Source organism: Mastacembelus armatus, chromosome 4 (genome assembly GCF_900324485.2).
Source record: "Mastacembelus armatus chromosome 4, fMasArm1.2, whole genome shotgun sequence".
Lineage (NCBI taxonomy): Eukaryota > Metazoa > Chordata > Actinopteri > Synbranchiformes > Mastacembelidae > Mastacembelus > Mastacembelus armatus.
In genome coordinates, this window is record NC_046636.1 from 2,717,737 (window position 1) to 2,736,706 (window position 18,970).

The 18,970-nt window shown below is 40.6% G+C and overlaps 3 protein-coding genes across 7 annotated transcripts; 2 read left to right on the forward strand and 1 right to left on the reverse strand.

The window, feature by feature from the left end:
* Positions 1-1,812: 1,812 nt before the first annotated feature.
* On the forward strand, positions 1,813-6,575 carry LOC113139756 (GDP-L-fucose synthase). Of its 3 annotated transcripts, XR_003296574.1 has the most exons (11): positions 1,878-2,470; positions 3,101-3,255; positions 3,375-3,489; positions 3,666-3,794; positions 3,885-3,958; positions 4,071-4,204; positions 4,375-4,506; positions 4,599-4,678; positions 4,896-4,995; positions 5,107-5,253; positions 6,443-6,575. XR_003296574.1 is itself a non-coding variant. In XM_026323259.1 (10 exons), the coding sequence occupies exons 2-10, from the start codon at positions 3,101-3,103 to the stop codon at positions 5,160-5,162; spliced, it is 975 nt and encodes a 324-aa protein (XP_026179044.1). In that variant the 5' UTR covers positions 1,813-1,865; the 3' UTR covers positions 5,163-5,411. The 3 variants fall into 3 exon arrangements, 2 of the variants coding, with proteins under 2 accessions (XP_026179044.1, XP_026179043.1); XM_026323259.1 differs by lacking the exons at positions 1,878-2,470; positions 6,443-6,575 and adding an exon at positions 1,813-1,865 and having other exon boundaries at positions 5,107-5,411; XM_026323258.1 differs by lacking the exon at positions 6,443-6,575 and having other exon boundaries at positions 5,107-5,411.
* Positions 6,289-11,619, reverse strand: bmb (brambleberry). The gene is made up of 13 exons (XM_026323252.2): positions 11,472-11,619; positions 10,198-10,472; positions 9,644-9,772; positions 9,367-9,552; positions 9,049-9,271; positions 8,662-8,778; positions 8,359-8,538; positions 7,674-7,880; positions 7,442-7,586; positions 7,128-7,186; positions 6,883-7,010; positions 6,673-6,794; positions 6,289-6,568 (listed from the first exon to the last, which is right to left on the reverse strand). Exons 2-13 carry the CDS (start codon positions 10,468-10,470, stop codon positions 6,439-6,441), a joined length of 1,899 nt encoding a protein of 632 aa, XP_026179037.1. The 5' UTR covers positions 10,471-10,472; positions 11,472-11,619; the 3' UTR covers positions 6,289-6,438.
* Positions 10,462-18,763, forward strand: pycr3 (pyrroline-5-carboxylate reductase 3). 3 transcript variants are annotated; one of them, XM_026323257.1, is made up of 8 exons: positions 10,462-10,487; positions 11,601-11,706; positions 14,722-14,815; positions 15,240-15,304; positions 16,536-16,715; positions 16,797-17,009; positions 17,165-17,257; positions 17,770-18,763. In XM_026323257.1, the coding sequence occupies exons 3-8, from the start codon at positions 14,728-14,730 to the stop codon at positions 17,971-17,973; spliced, it is 843 nt and encodes a 280-aa protein (XP_026179042.1). In that variant the 5' UTR covers positions 10,462-10,487; positions 11,601-11,706; positions 14,722-14,727; the 3' UTR covers positions 17,974-18,763. The 3 variants fall into 3 exon arrangements, with proteins under 3 accessions (XP_026179042.1, XP_026179041.1, XP_026179040.1); XM_026323255.2 differs by lacking the exons at positions 10,462-10,487; positions 11,601-11,706 and adding exons at positions 11,741-11,856; positions 12,011-12,637; XM_026323256.1 differs by lacking the exons at positions 10,462-10,487; positions 11,601-11,706 and adding an exon at positions 11,715-11,856.
* Positions 18,764-18,970: the final 207 nt, after the last annotated feature.

Genomic DNA, 18,970 nt, shown 5'->3' on the forward strand with positions numbered 1-18,970 from the left:
GTGCACATGTCTTCTTGAATGTTTACCATCAATGTCCCATATGGCTTGAGTTTGTCACTGGAATGTAGGTGCCACAAAACCCTGGGATCTGGGTTTCTGTAAAGATCTTGTCTTAAACCATTTCAGAGCCTCAGCTGACTCTACTGGGATCTGGAATTGTAAGCAGGTCTTGGTGGTTTTCTGAGACACAAAACCAGCTTGGATGCATTTCAAATGCATGACTTTGTGTCCATGATGCTTCCTGTACTGGTTAAGCTGCTTCTTCTGGAAGAGGTTGAGGTCAAGCAGGTGGGAATGTGCCTTCTGCCTGACCAGTGACATGTAAATGATAATAACATCCATATTACTGAATGATGGTATTAATCCCCGGTGTCTCAGGCTAAGAGGGAAATAAAAGCGGATATAAAGTTTATGTGACGTCATCGCTACTGACTCTGCCCTTTCAGCGATTAAACATGAACATTTCTAATAAATATTAGTCAATTTTATAGTTACATGATTTCTATTCCCCTAATTATGATATACTAAGCCACAATTACCAGATCCTATTACGAAATAAGATCCTCTATTTATTTCTGTGGCAAAGGAAATGAGTTTCCATGAAAAGGGGCTTCCGGGTGTTTGCTTTCTCACGAAAAATGATTCACGCACTAGAGATGGGAAAATCGAAGCTTTATAAAGACGTGTTCTGTGAAGGAAGGGCCGACCTCTCTGGTATAAACGGTGAAGGAGGACTCTTCCTGTCTATGGTAGTCCACAAGACCTTTTTGGATGTGAACGACAAGGGCACAGAGGCAGCTGCAGCCACAGCTGGCATGATGGTCGGCAGGTCTTTGAGCAGTCAAATCATTACAAAACATTTCACAGCTGACCATCCCTTCCTGTTCTTCATCAGGCACAATAAGACCAAGTCAGTGAAACCATTTCATTTTTAAAAAATACATTTTTCTCTTTCAGCTGTTTCCATCAAGGGTTGCCACAGCAGATCAATTGATCTAGATAATTGATTTGGTACAAATTGTTTTTCCACAGTTCTGTATATGTGGGAAAAAAGTAAAGTGTGGTAAGTTACAATAATACAGTTTTAGATCACCCTTTGGCCAGTGTTTTTTTTTTTTGTGATGCATCAGTGCAGAACACACACCTGTAATAAACACATCCACAGTACTCAATATTGTTTCCTCTCTCAAGCCAAGAACAAAATAAAAGCAGATTAAATCAGCTGACATTAGCACCATTGTCCCTGACCTTTCAGTGATTGATAACCACTTAAAACATTTTCATAATTATGACTGTCTAATATAATTACATGATTTTTTTATCTCATAAATCTGAGATACTAAGTCATCAGAATCAGAATTATTGGTCAAGTTAATATAATTACATGATTTTTTTATCTCATAAGTGTGAGATACTAAGTCATCAGAATCAGAATTATTGGTCAAGTTTGTGCATATAAACAAGGAATTTGACTCCGGTTCACTGGGATTATTATACATAAAAAAATTTACATCGAAGGTTGAACTTTAGAAAGGAAGATAAGAGTTAAAAAATCAAATAAAAAATACAAATTTGGAGTTAGAAGTGATATGTACAGGATTCATAATGAATATTTTTTTTATTTTTATACAAGATATATTCAATCTGTGAATTAGAGCAAATTGGAAGTGCGGGCTTTTCAGTATATTTGTGAGTATAACTCTAACTGTGATGTGACACCTTAAAGACACATATTTTATATCCGGTCACTTTTTAGCATCATTATAACGATGTTGGGCTTCATCAAAAATACTTTTATTCTGAAGGTTTCAACCGGAACCTGTCTAACTTGCCGCTGGGTCATCTGCGCATGTTTCAGCTACCGGGTGAGAATCATTTACTGACGCTAAATGTTTGTTTGGCTCAGTTAGCGATGTTTTACAGCATCGACACGACGCTGGTGCGAAAAGGAAAGTTGTAAAATACGTGCGATAAATTCTCCTCATTCCATTTTCGGTTATATCGCTGGTTAATAACACAGTTTAAAGCTACTAGCTAGCTAACGTCTACTTTGGCTAATAACGTTAGCTTGGTAGTTAGCTGTGTGTTTGTGTGGTAAAGTGGTCACAAACAGGTAACAACAAGTTAAACCAGTTTAAATACCGTTGTTACACTTTACTCAGAAAGTGCCTTTGGTATAACGTTACTAAGGTTGTTTGGTTTAAATGGTGTTTACTTAGTTAACGTTACCTGCCCAACTTCATTGACTTGTTAAACGCTCTCTGTTTATTGTTTTGGTTTGGTAATAAAATGTCTTCGGGCCTTGTAAATAAATAAATATTACTTTAACTGAACTGCTGAATGGCGTGGCAGGCATTTTCTAATTTTGTTACGTGTGACACCGAAGCGTCAAATAGGAAAACACGGGTAGTCTTAATAGCTAGAGCCACTGATGCGTTTGCGCCGCCGCCATATTGGGACGGGAATACACGTATGTACACGAAGACAGCAGGTCTATATGCACAGTCATTATATGGGTGTTGTATTTTATTTTATTTATTGTAAGTCCCAAGCATGTGTTTATAATACAGAATACTTGGTTAAATAAAAAAAATATGGATCGTCATATTAAAACAGTCTTTTGTAGATTTCTATAATAGATGGATTCACACAATACACACACACAATACGACCTGTCTGGGCATATATATATATATATATATATATATATATATGCCCAGACAGGTCGTCTAGTCCTGTCAGTCTTGTAACGATAGCTGACAGCTTACCGCTCACTTGCCTCAAAGTCCTCTGTCCTCATCGGCCAATGGCTGTCTTTTATCTTTTATCCACTAGATGTCAGTAGTCTATAATGAGCTCTCAAATCAGGCTTAAAGAAATTAATCTTTTGGCTGGAAAAGCCTCAACACCTAAACAAAGGTCCTAAATCAGATCCCTAAAAAGGCCTTAGAGGATATATAAATAATTCCAGGTCTTAGTTTTTTGTCATTCATCTATCAGTCTGAATGTGAAAGAGTTAAAACTATTGTAGAACATAGTTTTTTGTATTGGTTGTATTGTATATACCCCATCATGTATTGTTATGTCCTGTGTTTTCTAGATGAACTGTCAGGGCGATTATTCTGGTCCGATGAAAGTGTTGGTGACAGGAGGATCGGGCTTGGTGGGGAGGGCGATTCAGCAGGTGATCAAAGAGGGAGAAGCCAAGAAAGGGGAAGAATGGATTTTCATCTCCTCCAAAGATGCCAACCTCATGTGAGTGTGCACTTATTCTAGCTGCCACTAACATGCAAACACATGTTTTTGTACTAATACGCACAGTTTAGAGTCTGTCTGCACTTTCCTGATTCTGTGTTATTGTGGCCTTTGCTCAGGAACATGGAAGAGACACGGGCAATGTTTCAGAAACATCGTCCCACACACGTGATTCACCTTGCTGCTATGGTTGGAGGGCTTTTCAAGAACATGAAGTACAATCTGGACTTTTGGGTACGAGGATGTTGCTCATCTGTTATCACTGTTAAAAAACTTAATATATTAAATGGTTGTGCAGCATTTATAAGGAATGTATTGGTAGTAGACTTGTGTCATGTTTATTCAATATGCTGATAGTTATTTTTTTCAGATTTGTCATTCTTAGCTACTGATGTGTCTGACCCCTTCAGAGAAACAATATCGCGATAAATGATAACGTGCTGCAGGCAGCACATGAAGTGGAGGTGGTTAAGGTGGTGTCATGCTTATCCACCTGCATCTTTCCAGATAAGACCACTTACCCAATTGATGAGACCATGGTAGGAGCCTCTTAAATCCAGTCTGCACAACAATTATGTCTTGTATCTGTTGAAAATGCCAGCTAACTTTGTTTGTTGTCCTTGCACCAGATTCATAATGGTCCACCTCATGAGTCCAACTTTGGCTATTCCTATGCAAAGAGAATGATTGATGTTCAAAACCGGTATGTGAACTCATTCAGTTGTTTTTATAACTAACATGTTTTTTTCAGTAAAATCAATCTTACTGTCTCAGTAAAAAAATCCAAGTGTTTTCTAAATGCATATGTTCCTTAGGGCATACTTCCAGCAGTATGGGCGCAGCTATACAGCAGTGATTCCCACTAATGTGTTTGGTCCTCATGACAACTTCAGCATTGAGGATGGTCATGTGCTGCCAGGCCTCATACACAAAGCGTACATTGCTCATAGTAGGTTATCATCTCATATATAAGTAAATGGGATTTCACAACTTCATGTGTTGTACGTGTGCATCCCATAAGAGCAGGCACAGACAGAGGAGATATCTAGGAGTCGGGATATGTGAATTAATTTGAATAATTTCTTCCTGTGTTCATCTGCGTGTCGTTTTGTTGGTTAGAGGAGGAGAAGCCCTTGGTGGTCTGGGGCTCTGGCACTCCCAGAAGGCAGTTCATTTACTCTCTGGACTTAGCTCGTCTCTTCCTGTGGGTCCTGAGGGAGTATCCAGAGGTTGAGCCAATCATTCTCTCTGGTTAGTCCTCATAGTGACATAATGATATTGGAGCTGAATTTTTAGCAGTTTAGACTAAAGTGTAATTCGTGTGGTGTGTGTTTTGTTCCCAGTTGGCGAGGAAGATGAAGTGTCCATCAGAGAAGCAGCAGATGCAGTTGTTCAGGCTTTGGGCTTTAAAGGTGAAGTGGTGGTATCCTTTTAGTCATACAACCCAACTGCCCCTATATAATGTTGTATATATGTATAACTGTGTCGTTTTCTGAAATTACTGATGTTGATTATACGCAGTACCTGTCTTGAAAGCACCGACAAACACTATGCAATTACCGCACTAATGAATAGACTTAGATAGGCAAAACACAAGATGCTGTCAGTTTAATGTAGTTTCCTTGACCTTGGACCTCTAGTATGACACCAGCAAAGCAGACGGCCAGTTCAAGAAGACGGCCAGCAATGCAAAGCTGCGCCGCTACCTGCCAGACTTCACCTTCACACCCTTCAGACAAGGTGGAGCTGGTTCATAAAATGATGTGTGTTTGCACATGAATGAGAATAGTTTTTTTTAAATATAAACAATAGGAAACTGTTGTGACTATATGTGCTGGCACTGATTTACAGCATTGAAGGAAACCTGTGACTGGTTCGTTGCCAACTATGACACAGCTCGCAAGTAAAACCAAGCTGGTACATCCTGTCAATCCAGGGCCTGATGGAAGAGAAGGTGATAACAGAGGGGGAGAGGGCTTCAGTGGTTCACCTGCACAGGTAGATGACTGTTAATGAAGTCTGTCACTTCTCTTTGTTCTCACTGAGCTGGACTGAATGTCTTACCTTAAGTTCACGTCTGCAACATAATGTGGTATTATGTTGTGAATGTTGTTGCACACTTGTTCCTCTTTAGGCATATAAAATCATCTATTGTAGTTGTGGGCAGTGTATTCTACTTCCTTTTATGTCAAATTCTATTTACTGTGGTAGTGTTAATTTATAATTGTCATTTCACCACCTTAGTCTCAGAATTAAGGTGCTAAGGCAGTGAAGTATTTATGTAAACTCTTCAACACTGCATTAATGAAATACCTTCATTCTTGAAGGGTTTGGGACTAGAGGTTGTGTTCACAAAGGATCTTATCTTAGTGCTAAGAGTCCTTCTAAATGGCTAAAAGACCTTTTTCACAAAGCTGCTGAGTAACTTTTAGTTAGGATATGAGAGAGCTCTGGAGATAAGGGGCAGGTTGACCCTGTTGGTATGGATAACATTTTATGAATGAAACTACTCACTATGTCTGCAGTGATTGGTTGACAGGTGACTTGGTCTGTGTAAAAGAATAGTATTCTTCATATACATAAGCATGAGGAACCGATTCAGTGGCCATTTAAAAACATCAATTTGTGAATTCTACTTAGACCAAAAACTTGGGAGTCCTAAGTGTTAGGACCAACAGGTCCGTTATTGAGTGGTTTCTTCTAACTTGGCCATCTAGGACATACATTTAGCCTTAGGATGTTTTGTGAATACAACCATGGGTAATAATTCACTTTAATGACCCAAAAAGATGTTACGGTCCATTGCTGTTTAACTGGTGACTTCATTTTTTTCTGAAAGCAATATACTGTCACTGAGCAAAATAAATGTTTTATACCTAAAATGTCCTCCCTGAATGTATATGGGTCCCACACCTCAGGCTGGGATTCCAGGTCGTTATTTCAAAATGAACCGTTTTCATAGGTAGGTCTCCAGAAGGCAATATAAAAACAACACAAGGATTTAACCCAGATTTAGTTGTCTGAATAGGTGCATGCAGATTCACAAGCACAGAAATAATTTATTAATTTAAAAATGAATGTTTAAAAAAAGACAAAAATACATGTAAAAGATGCAAGTTTGGTGCTAGTTTTAGCTACTTACAAGCAATGAGTTAGTACAAACACACAGTAACAGGATCATTTTCAGGAGTAAACATAGGAGGAGTGCCCCCCTTCATGGACTCGGCAGTACTCCTGTCCTGGCACGGCTCTCTTCTTACAGGCCTTCCCAGTTTTTGTGATTCCATTGCACAGGTGGCGGCCTGACACAGAACTGCCACAGAAAAGATGAAGAGGAAAACAAGGTAAAATCATTTCTTCAGTTGCTTATACAGTTTATATGTTGAAGGCAGTTTGGTGTGAGAGTCTACAACTGACCTGTTGCTGATTAGAGACGGGGTAGGACTTGCACTTCGAGAGTCATTCACTAAATCACGTGAGTCATTGACTGCGTCAAAAACAACTCCCAGATTCCTCAGGGGGATATCCTCAAGGACATCCTACAAAATAAAAACAAAACATGTTATAGCACCCACTAATGATTGATGAAGTACTGAAAATACCTTTGACAGTTGCTGATGTACTCACCGCTGAAAGAACTGGCTGTGGTATCAGTCTGGGAGTGGAGTGACTGGGTGTACCAATTATAGGGACAAACCTGGACTCTGGCCTTGGCTTCTTGTGAGGGAGAGACACTGCAGATATGCCAAGTTCACCTGTAAAGAAAGATATGAGAGACCAAATAGTGACTCTGTCCATTAAAGTATCGCCTTACTTTATGGGAACTGTTTATGAAATATTTGACTTAGGATGCACAGTGTATATTTTCCCACCTGATATGAAGCTGTCATTATTCAGCAGGTCTTCTTGCTCCATAAAGTCGTCGTCAGTTCTGAAGATAAAATAAGAGACTGCATCAAATAAATAATCTACAAAGCAACAACAGCATTTACTCTGTTGCAGTAATCTACTTTAATAACAGCAAGTCTGAGTCTACATGAACACATACAATTTTCTTTTGGATGAAAGGTTTTTAAAAATCCAGGGAAATTTGACTTTTTCTTTTAGAATTTTTTGAAAAGTTGTGTAGAAATTATCAAGAAAATAATGTTCAGGTTTACAGCTGCAGCCCTGTCTACACACTCACTTCTGTGGTGTAGAGGAAGGTAGATACGAGTGGCAGGATGGCTGCTTCTGTGGCTCCACAATGCCACATGGGGCTAGTGGCAGCAGGGCGGCGGGCTTTCTTCTGAACTGCAAACACGCCCATAGTTTATTCACAAACCAGTGACCTGCAGACATGAAAAGCAACACTGTTACCAATACATGGGAACATTAAAGAAACTGTATTGGCCTTGTGAGCATTTGCAGGTGTGTACCCAGAGACAGAGTGAGCAGCAGGAGGCTGAGGCAGGACAGATCCAGCGATGGCTGTTGATTGACCTCGGCCACTGCATTTAGAGGGACAGTGAGCAGCAGCATAGCTCGAGAGAAGCCTGGACAACGCAGGAACGTCAGCAGAACCGCGCACAGTACAAAGTATCCCGTATGTGCAACACACGTCCACATGGCTGTCAGGCTCAAACCTGTCAGCACAAAATGCACAAGGGAAATGGTCTTTAATCCATGATGAAAATAAAATAACATATTTTAGGGCGTTTTCACAACTCCAGGCAATATTGTGAGAAAACATTTGTTTGCAGATTTTGGTGCTAAAGTTTTGTCTGAAATTGTAGCTGAAAATCAAACTCACTGAAATTAAAACATCAGCTAGTGGTTTAATTTTTTCCACTTATTGTAAATTATGTATTAAAAGCTTTAAAAGGTTAGTTTTAATAATAACCATGTTTTCTAAAACTCAGTCATAAATTCCTAACATTTCACTCAGACCTGTTATCCAGCTAAAAGGAGCAAAAACTGCAGTGTGAATTTTTATAAAAGTTCTTAATTTAATTGCTAAATTTAATTTTAAATAGCTAAATTATATATTAAAAAAAAAATAATAAAAAAAAATTCTCTAATTCTTAGCAGGAAAAAAAAAAGAAAAAAAAAGACATGACTGACCTGCCCAGCCCAGGTAGCCCTGGATCATGTGAAGCCTTTCCTCGATCCGGCTCTGCGTGTTATCGATGTAGTGCAGCATGACTCCCAGTGTGCTGTTCATGCGCTCCAGTTTGTTCATCAGGTCAGTGTAGTACTGCGAGGTCTGGTCCTGGTACTGCAGAAACTCCAATATGCTGTGGTCTGATCGGCCACATGGACAGGAGATTTAAAAAAAAAAAAAAAAAAAAAAAAAAGACAGCAGGTTTAAGCTACAGGCTTCGAAATTGTACCATGAGTTCAGAACCGTGATACTGTCTTTATTACCAATTTTTTGATAGATGTCCTGAGCTTGGTGTCTGACATCTGCAAGGTCCTTAACAATTGCACTGTGGCTGTCCTGCACCTCAGAGCCGTGGATCTGCAGATGTTCACTCACATTCTCTGAAAGAGGACACGAAGACAGAAAATTACTTTTTGTTTGAGGAACAGGCATTTTCTGAACATGTTGTCAAACATAGTGTTCAGTAATTTGTTAAATTAAAAATAAGGCATTTTAAACATTGTGCTAACTGGGACATGACTATATTTTTTAAAGTGCAACAATTCAACTATGGCTATACAGAGCACAAATACAAGCGTTTGCTCTACTTTATTCTACCTTACAACAGTCACAATTGAAAAGCCTGAATATTTTTTCATGAAAACTCTCACCCATTCTCTTTGTGATGCCCTGAATGAGCTGTGCAACCAGCTCCTGTCCAGAGGCAATGAGAGCTTTCTCCTGGCCCAGCCGCTCCAGGTTGTCCTTCAGTGAACTCTCCATTTGCCCCTGGCCTTCGTACAGTTTCCCCTGCTGGGCCTGCAGGGTGCTGTGGCCCTCGAGCAGCTTGTCCAGTGAGGCTGCAGTGAGTTCCCTGAGCTCCAACTGGCCCTCCTGTTTTAAAACACCACATCTGGAGTGAGAACAATCAGGATCTAACGATACAGTGTGCACATGAAGCTGAAAAGGTTTGGATAATCCAGCTGTACCTTCAGGCCCTTCATTGCCTCGAGCTGGGTGTTGGCTGTGGAGATGAGAGCGTTGACTGTGTGTTCTGCTCTGCGCCGAAAGAGCTGCTGGCGGGTCGCGTAGCAAACAGAGCGTGCTCTGTTGCTCACTATGTGATAAGCATTCCATGTGTCCGAGTCCATGTCTGCTGTACATTCTTTTATAGTCTGAAACATCCAAATTACAGCACAGGCATCGTGTGACGAAAATACTGCAAAGTAATAAGTATGTAAAAGATCTTCTGTAGTTTTTTTTTACCATTTCCTCTGAACACGGGTAGGTCTGCCGCCCTTCGATCTCTGCCTGGCAGTTAAACAGTACCACTCCGAGCTTCGCAAGCTGCTCCTCTGACAGGCTTTCACAGCTCGCCTTTAGTCGGGCAACCACCTGCGAAGAAGCACAATGACCTTATTTTGAATGCGACTGCAAAGACAAACCACTGCAAGTCCCAGTTTTTATCCAGGAAGAAAATCTTTACAGCAGTGTTTTAGAGCTGCAGTGGTTGATTAATAATTGTCAATTTTAAAGCCATTTTTTTCAGCTCTAAGATTATGTTCTCTGATGGCACCTTTTCCAATGTGAGAACAAGAATTGATTATTACTTCACACCTGGGGATGTCTAAGACTTGGAAATGATTTATTTATTTTACACATCAGCAAGTGACTTATGTAAAGATAATGTCAAACAAATGTATAAGATCTGATTTAAAAACACGTCACATGTACGCCTTAGATATGTCCTGTGACTTTAACTAAAACCTGAGCCCGAGCCTAAGAAGTGCTGAATTTAAAACCTGGAGGTCCATGTTTACCCTGTAATGACAGCTGTCTAGTGGACTGAGCTCCATCTGCTTTGCCTCAGCCAAAAACTTCTCATCTGCAGTAGCCATCTCAAACTGAGCATCCTTTGCAAGAAGTGCAGGAACTGCAGATGCCGGTGGAGCTGACGCTGCAGCCGACGCTGCAGCCGGAGGAGCCTCTGTCCGCCTCAGCCAGTCAAAGAGCCCGCTGACCGTAGGACAGCGACAGGCCAGCACGCTGATAATCAGGAGGAAATACAGCTGGTGGGTCAGGAGCTGGCCCATGTCTGCAACAGAACACAGTAAGCATGTGTGATCGTTTACATGTCAAAACGACCTCTGTGACATATCTGACATCTACAGTATGTAACTGTTTAGTGTTAATATAAATATGAATCACTTTAAATAAGACTTACCTACATGTCTGTGAACTGGCGGATGTGTGGTGCAGTAATTTATACGTTTTATCAATAACTGTAATCTAAACTTTTGCTTTGCTGGTGAATGTCTAAAACTCCTACCTCATTTAAAAACACAACTATGATGTTACAGCTAATTTCAGTATTTCCTAACTTGAGTCCCTTCTCAGTGTGGAGGTTTGAGGTTTCCACATCACACCTGTGCAAGTTGCATCTTGGACCATAAATGGCTTCCAAACTAGTTTGATTAAAAAAAAAAAAAATCCTGGTCACAGCTGTTCACATCAAACTCACATTTAAGGTGATTGTGAATTCACATATTTCTGTAACGTGAAGCTCAAACAGAAAAGAAGCATTTTATTTTTTTAATTTTTTTTCACTATAGAAAAGACACTAGATGGAGTCATCAGCTGAGCCGGTATTGATTGAAAATCTACATGCGATAATCTGATCGGGTTTAAATAAACCTTCAGTGTCTCTTCAGTGCCCAAGAGCCAAAGTTTCCACATGACAATAATAAAAACTTAATTTATTCACATGAAGACCACACTGAGGCTTGTCCGGGCATGTCTGCTCTGTGCACAAGCGCCCCCACACAGCACCTGCTGCTGGACACCCTCATTTCCACACTATTGATAGACAAATGTTTACTTTGCTAATGATTAAAAATAAATTCTTAGGTAATGGTAAACAAACAAATTAACAATGATCTCCATGTGTTTCTATGAAAAACAAATCAAACAGGGGACAATAATTAGATTAAAGCAATATTTTAACAACAATGCATGTGGGGAAAAATGAATTAACTGATCATTTGTGCACGGAGAAGGTTTAGTGCACATTTTTAAGGAGGTCCAAAACACGTACCTGTTCAATGTGTTGCAAGGACTCACGCAGACACGCTCCTCCCGGGTCTCCCTCACACAGCTGACTGGAATGACAACTAAATATTTCATCTCTCCGCCCCAAATGAACTACGTGCATTTTTTTTTTTAGGGGACGGGACGAAGGGTGTGCTCGATCTATATCACGCCTGAAACAGAAAGGCACCGTGAGGGGTGCGTTGCAGAGGATCCTGAAGGCTCCGCCCGCCGGAAAAGAGGTAAAGAGGTAAAAAAAAAAAAACAAACGAACCGATAGTTGGCTCAGCTGACTGGTTCGTGGATGCTCCGGGTGAATCCGACGTGCACGACAACTCACGTTAAAGTCCAGTTTGAGCTTTAGGAAACGTCGGACATCTGGAAAACATCAGGTGAATAAATCTCCCACCACCATCGTTAGCGGGTGTTGCTCACTGCACCGCCGGGCGCGTGTTTATGTCACTCCGGGTTACTTTATGGTTGTCCACTCAACAAGAAACACGTGCATTGTATTTCTAATCTAATCTGTCCTGGATTATTTTCTAGCGATCCGTATCCAGATGCAGCGACAGGGATTTCAGCTGTAGAGGACTTTAACTTTTTATTGACCCGGGTTTTTACGCTCGTTAAGCTAGCAGCAGCATGCTAATTAGCAACCTAGCCGTGTGAAGGTTGCATCGCTAGGCTAACGGGCGCTAGCCGTCGAGCTAACTCGCCAACGTAACAATGGACGAGTCCGGGATCAAGAAGCAGAACTGGGACGTGAAGGAGACCGAGCTGTTCCTAGAAATCCTGAAGGAGCTGGACATGAAGAAGTGTTTGGACGGGAGGAAAGTGAGGAATAACAAACTCTTCAAGGTGGCTCACCGGAGGATGACGGCGGCCGGTTACCACAGATCCGTGGACCAGTTAAAGTTTCGCTGGAAACTCCTCAAAAGTGCGTATTACAAGTTCAAGAGGGAGCCCGACACCCCGGCCCCCATCAAAATACAGGGCTGGTGGAGGTATGAAAAGACTATGGTCGCTATCATGGAGTCCAGACACCCCCTGGTCGGAGCCGGGGTCCATGCAGACCGGAATGATGATGTGACTGAAGACTCGGATGGTGAAGCATCAGTGCTGCACTGGCCGCAGCCCTGCCCGGACAATACCACTCAGAACCTGGATTTAATTGTAGGGGTGATACCGTGGATGCCATGTGGTCTGTCATTAGATCTGTGCAGAGCTGTCTTTTCATCTCTTTCATGTGTGGAGTAGCTCAGAGGCATGTTTTCCTTGGCCAGATGTGTGATCCAGATGTGGGGATCTGATGTCCTCCCAGCTTCCACTAGTTAAAGCTGCTGCAGACAAGAAGTGTGTCAGTAAAATGTCAAAAGTTAGAGAGAAGAACAGTCAGTCAGTTTCCTGGTGTCTTGTTTTGTGTGACCAACAGTCCAAACCCCAATAATGTTCAGTTCACTGTCGCACATCACAAAGAAAAGGAGCAAAGCCTCAGAATATTTGCACTTTTTGCATTTATAACGACACACGATTATTTGATTAATTAGCTGACTAGTTGTTGCAGCTCTACATAATGAAACAACTAAGAAAACCAGCACACATGTTGAAATGTGTTGCTATATGGTGACGCTTTTCCAATATTTGACTGTTTATATTGGTGATGATAGACTAAATGTACATTTGGTAAAAAGGAGCATGTAACATGAGCTGATGTTACCTCTTCCTTACAGGGTCAAAGAGTTCTGTTCAGTTCAGTTCAACAGCTTCACAAAATGGTCCTGAATTTGAACTGACACCTCATTAAAACAGTCATTAAGAACTGGACGTTGATTCATGAACAAAGGATTTGTTGCAGTTGTTGTTGTTGTAGTAAACTTTCTAAATTTTACTTTGGTGGACTCAGGTAGCTGCTTTAGCAACACACAGTGCTCTGTAAAAGTACCACAGTACCTAAATAGGGTTTCTGGGTATATCTGCAGTGTTACTGGGGCATCATCAGGAATTTGCTGCAGTCAGGTCTTGACTGGGCGAAGGATGCTGTTGTGTGGAAAAAGAGCCAGGGTAGGAAACTATGCTGTGACAGTGGTAAAGGGAGTGGGGAGAAGTCAGATTACTGACCTTAGCATAGCCTGCATTTATGCTCATCTGATTTCTTGCCTTAACCTGGGTCCTGTTCTTCAACTATGACTTGAGTAATTCAGACTCACATGCTGATATCGTGCTAATGATCCTCTTAACTCTTATCTAACTTAGAAAGCAGTCTGGATGAAGGCATCTTGGGCTAGATGTTAGCTGTGAATGTGCTCAGGCCATGAGTGATGTTGGTCCAGGACTGTGGAGGTTCTTCCTCATAGACCTGCAACAGGTTTTTTTTTTTTTTACAGTGGTAATAATCAGCCTGCTATGAAAAGGAATTATAAGTTATATATATAGTGTATAAATGACAAATCTCTATTATAAGTTCTGTATTTACTGGCACCAGTTGTTTTCAGTAAGAATCCTTTAGTTTTTACTAACAGTATCTCAGTATATTTTTTCTGTGTGCAGACCTTTGTTTGTTTACATTTTTAAGTATAAGTTATTATAAATCCTGACCATTACGTCAACCGACTGCAATAATTCCACAGTTATCTGCATCTTCTCATCAACGTTCTTCCTTAATATTTCCAAGAAAATGAACCTGAAAATGAGTTCATGTGCCGTATGTGCTTCACCCTAAAATGTCTTGATATTTTTCACAACCGGCTTTGAAGAACCAGCAAAGTTATGTCAAATCATCAACATTATAATCTGGATAACTCGGTTATTGGCATATGAAGAACAAGACCAACTCTGTTTGGGGTATATTCCCGGCAGCAGTTCACCTTTATAAGTTTAAGTCAATCCTGAATGTAAACAATGCCACATACAGTGTGATTCTCTACTGTTAAAGTTAAGAGTGTGTATGTTGTCACACACCTCATTCTGTAAAATTTCTTCAGATTTTCTAAAGGGGGTCCAGTGCTTAAAAAAAAAAAAAAAAAAACTAAAGCTACTCATTTATCAAAATAGTCAAACAATAATTTCCTGTCAGTTGACCAATCAGCTGAACTTACCACCTAAAATCTCTTACATTAGTGTCATATATAACAGAATCATGGTATATGTATGTACGATATTGTTTGATTTTCACTTTGTCTTCTTGTTCACAGCCTGAGCTTTTAGCTAAATGTGAAAATGTTGCTGTGGCTCTAATCTGTTCTTTGCTTTGGTTTCAGATCAAAATGGACCCTGAGATGGACTCGCAGCTGAAGATCGGTTTCATTGGTGCGGGGAACATGGCCTATGGCATTGCAAAGGGCATCTTGTCCGGTGAGTCACAGTGACGAGAGTTTCAGTCTCTCGCTGCAGTTTTTTTTTTTTTTTTTTTTAAACTCTCTTCCTTATTTCCTGTCGTGAAGGAAACAGCTGCTTACACATAGGTGTGTGTTATTACACAAGACGTTTCTGGATCGAAATATTTAACCATGTTTACACTCTATATATTTATATAGTGATTTAGGCTACTTAATAACCTAATTTTCTGTGGTTTTTTCAGGTTTATTTTTCCTGCTCTGTGCTGGAAAAACCAGATACTGTACCTTTAACCGGGTTAAATACCTTTTAAAATGCCAGAAACCAGTAAAATCTGTTTTTCTGGACTTTCTCACGTGTGATGCTGCCACCACCATGTTTCACCCTCGGGGTGGCTTTATCCAGTGAAGGAGTTAATGGGTAATATATGTTTGTGCTATAGGGAATGTTCTTCCAGCAAATGTCAAAGTGAGTGCACCATCATCCAGGAACTTTGGACGCTTTCAGGTACTTTTTCCTCTTTTTCTCTGTCATATTGTTTGTAAGAGCAGGTTCACTGTGAATGGATGATTGTCTGTTGTCATTCTGACATTGTGTTGCTGCAGATCCCACCCTGGTGGGTTTCTCTGTTCTTAATTGGTTCTGTCAAAGTATGAATTGTAAATCCTGTACAAAACCGAGCAAAATATGTGAAATTATAAACTACAGTATAATTGAAACCAAGAATGTGAATGCAAATATGAACATGTTGGTATAAAAAAATCTTTGCTAGTTAATAAACTGATCCGATTAATTAGGAGGAAGCACTTCTCTTCTGAACACAAAACCTGGAGAACAATACATAATAGGAGCGTCTTACTAAACCACAGGTACTTCATATAGACTATATGATCTTTTCGCATGCCCTGATGCATACATGTGTATATTAATGAGGTAACACTGCTGTTTTTGAAAGTTGTTAGCATTTTTGGTGACAAAGTACTAGTACTGTAAGCATACTGTATATATGTTCTTCCGTTATGGAGAACATGGTGAGACATAAATGAGTTTTCTTTATTGCTGTGGCTTCATATTGCTTGTTTTGCATACAGTCCAGAATCCATTGAACTGAAGAGACTGTTCAGGGCTTGAAGTGATGTCTAATCACCATAGTTTCCAGGATCCGTCAACTGAATTGATGGATCCTTTTAGCTCTAACCCAAAAGCCATGTGGATCAAATTGTTGCTGAAATAACAGCAGGCTGAGTAAAAGTTTTAAGGTGACAATAAGAATAAGTGTGCTAACAATAATGGCATGAAAATATCACCATACCTGATTACTTTAGTTCAAGAGCAACAAAATATAACAAAATACATCTTCCTTGGCTATGATGTGTGTTCTCACCTGAAAACCTGCAGGCTGCTGAAACTGTGTGGGCTTCAATAGTTGATTGGAGTAGCAATAACAGCCTGTGACCTTTGTTCCTACACCATAGTTTAAATATAATTTGACATTGTTTCGTAGTGATGGCCAGGTGAAGCGCTGGAGGTTAAACAGGGACATCTAGTGGTTCGCAAAGCTTATAACAGCTTTTCAAGGCGGGCACCAAAGCAGCTTGCTCCATAGCTGCCCCTTCTGTATTCTGGGTTTCCTTTAGTTTCTGTCAGATGAGGCAAATTGATTATTGTTTACTGTACCTGTGGACATGGGTTAATTATGTCCAAATCTTTCATTAGCATTGTTTTCATTTGCTTTCAGGAGCTGGGGATTACTGTCACTCATTCCAACATAGAGGTGGTCTGTGGTTCAGATGTCCTCTTTGTGGCAGTTAAGCCTCACTTGGTTCAGTTAGTTCTCAGTGAGATCTCACAACACGTCACTGACAGACACATAATCGTGTCTGTTGCAGCGGGAGTAACATTGGCTACGCTAGAAGAGGTGAGTGAAAAAATGGAACGGTTGTTAAATCAGAACTTAGTTGTGTGATCCTGTTACCCTTTTCTTCTTTTGAATCCTCAGCTTCTTCCAGAGAATTCAGTTGCCATCAGGCTGATGCCAAACCTGCCCTGTGTGGTTCAGGAAGGGGCTCTCCTGTTTGCACGGGGATCTCATGCAAAGCAAGAGGATGGAGCTCTGCTTCGCTCTTTGCTGCATCGCTGTGGTTTGGTGGAGGAGGGACCTGAGGCCTGGATTGACATCCATACTGGACTGAGCGGGAGTGGAGTGGCCTTTGTGAGTGTGCTGTATGGTTTGATCTGTTTTGTCTTTGTACCCACTTGCAGAGCATAGTAACAGGAGTTCAATACAAACTGACTTCAGTACAAATGATAGTGTCTGTAATTTAATTCTCCATTTTGAATGACTCAAAATGTGATTCTTCTCTGCAGGTGTATCTGTTTGCTGAAGCGCTGGCAGAAGGAGCTGTTAAAATGGGCATGCCAAGTGCTCTGGCCCACAGCATCGCATCTCAGACTGTTCTGGTCAGTATGAATGTGGGTGTGTGTATGTTTCAGTCTGCCAACATTATCAGTTGTGTCTGATAATAATGAAGAAAGACAAAAAAATAAAGTGGAGCTTCTTGGTAACTATAGAATAAACAAAATGCTTTTAAACATGACCAGAGTATAGGAGCTACAGTTAAGCAGCACATTATACGCTGTACTTTCTATAGGTCAGAGTCTTCATTTCCTTGCAAGATCCCTTAGCCTGTAAATGAGACTTTGGACTTCCTCAGTGCCCATGTGGTCCAAGTCAAGGCCCCAGATTTTATTAATTACAACAATTTGTTCTTCAGAACCCAATAGAAAGCCTCAAACTGAATAATACTTGTTACAATTTGCATCCGCTGATTTAAAGAAGGTGCTTTATCAGTAGTACAGACATTCAAAATACATTTTTGAGCACAGTGCCATAATATCTGCAGTAAATACAAAAATGTTGTGATAGCTCATGGCTAAGTACGTTAATGTAATTCTGCTGCCCTGTGTTGCAGGGTGCTGGGAGATTGTTACGTGACTCTGGGAAGCATCCAGCTCAGCTTCGCTCTGAGGTCTGTACCCCTGGTGGAACCACCATTTATGGGCTTCACACGTTGGAACAAGGCGGCGTGAGGGCGTCAACCATGAGCGCGGTGGAATCTGCCACTGAGAGAGCCAGGGAGCTCGGGCGAAAGGCAACAGCAGGGAGCAGAAAATGACAGCTGCTGGCCGCCATGTAACACCTGCTCATCAGACTTGAGTAAAGCCAAACAACAAACTACTATTATGGTTCAGTGTCCTCATGGAAACCACAGACAAGACGGGGCCTGTTGCTCTTTTTTATTTCTGATTCTCCCATTTATTTCCCCTAAACAAGTGCAGCTCATATTTCTCTTTGTTTTGCCACTCTCACCAAAGGGACTTGTGACTGAATATTTGTAAATATTGGCTTATTTTAAACACTGACAGATAAAAATGACCTGCTCGTGTCCCTGTGTGCTACATTATTTTGTAGTAATACAAGTATGGTGGAACCCTAATTTGGAAATGTCCATAAATGCAGTTGTGGATATTGTTATCACAATACAGCACGGTGTACTCCTCTTTTTATTGCAGGCTACGTTAGTCTGAGCTCAAACACAGAAGGAAACACCAATGTCCTTATGTAACCTGGAGAGCGAGACTCCAGCCAGAATCGGACCTCGCTCTGTAGCATCAGCCCAAGAAACAACTTGTATGAACCTCAAATATGAGGTAATGACTGGATTATTATATTCATGTACTGTGAAGCACAGAATGGAAGTCAAATACATGGATGTATTTTATTGTATGAAATTCATATTTGGCCAAATGAATGCACCACGTTTTAATTTAAGAATGACTGTGGTTGTGCAGCTGCATTCCAATGCCTGAACTGAGTTTGCATCTAGTTGCTGAGTTTGTGTGTGAAAAATATGTCCGATCTATGATGCCAGTTGTGTAGAGTCATAAAGTGTCATGTGAACAGGATTGTTCTGTGCCTTATTTATTGGAGTTAAAGAAAGTCCGCAGGCTTTTGGCAGCTCACATTTCCAGTTGGTTGAAGCTAAATGAAGAAACAAAAACGGAAGAAAGAGTAAATCTAAAAATAATGACAGTAGGTTAAAAAAATAGGAAAAACAACAGTGTTTTTTATAATGAGTCATAAATAGTAAACAGTGTTGGGTCACAGTTTAT

Bases quoted from the DNA above. Each gene is read 5' to 3' on its own strand.
- bmb (XM_026323252.2), bottom strand. From the start codon at position 10,470: ATGGGCCAGCTCCTGACCCACCAGCTGTATTTCCTCCTGATTATCAGC. The intron at 8,539-8,661 runs GTAATAAAGACA...GTGGCCGATCAG, and splicing joins GGACATCTATCAAAAAATTG to ACCACAGCATATTGGAGTTT. The intron at 7,881-8,358 runs GTCAGTCATGTC...TTGTGCTGACAG, and splicing joins GGGCTACCTGGGCTGGGCAG to GTTTGAGCCTGACAGCCATG.
- LOC113139756 (XM_026323258.1), top strand. From the start codon at position 2,432: ATGCGTTTGCGCCGCCGCCATATTGGGACGGGAATACAC. The intron at 4,205-4,374 runs GTAGGTTATCAT...TTTGTTGGTTAG, and splicing joins CAAAGCGTACATTGCTCATA to AGGAGGAGAAGCCCTTGGTG. The intron at 4,507-4,598 runs GTTAGTCCTCAT...TTTTGTTCCCAG, and splicing joins TGAGCCAATCATTCTCTCTG to TTGGCGAGGAAGATGAAGTG.
- pycr3 (XM_026323255.2), top strand. From the start codon at position 12,191: ATGGACGAGTCCGGGATCAAGAAGCAGAACTGGGACGTGAAGGAGACC. The intron at 15,305-16,535 runs GTACTTTTTCCT...ATTTGCTTTCAG, and splicing joins GGAACTTTGGACGCTTTCAG to GAGCTGGGGATTACTGTCAC. The intron at 17,010-17,164 runs GTGAGTGTGCTG...TCTTCTCTGCAG, and splicing joins GCGGGAGTGGAGTGGCCTTT to GTGTATCTGTTTGCTGAAGC.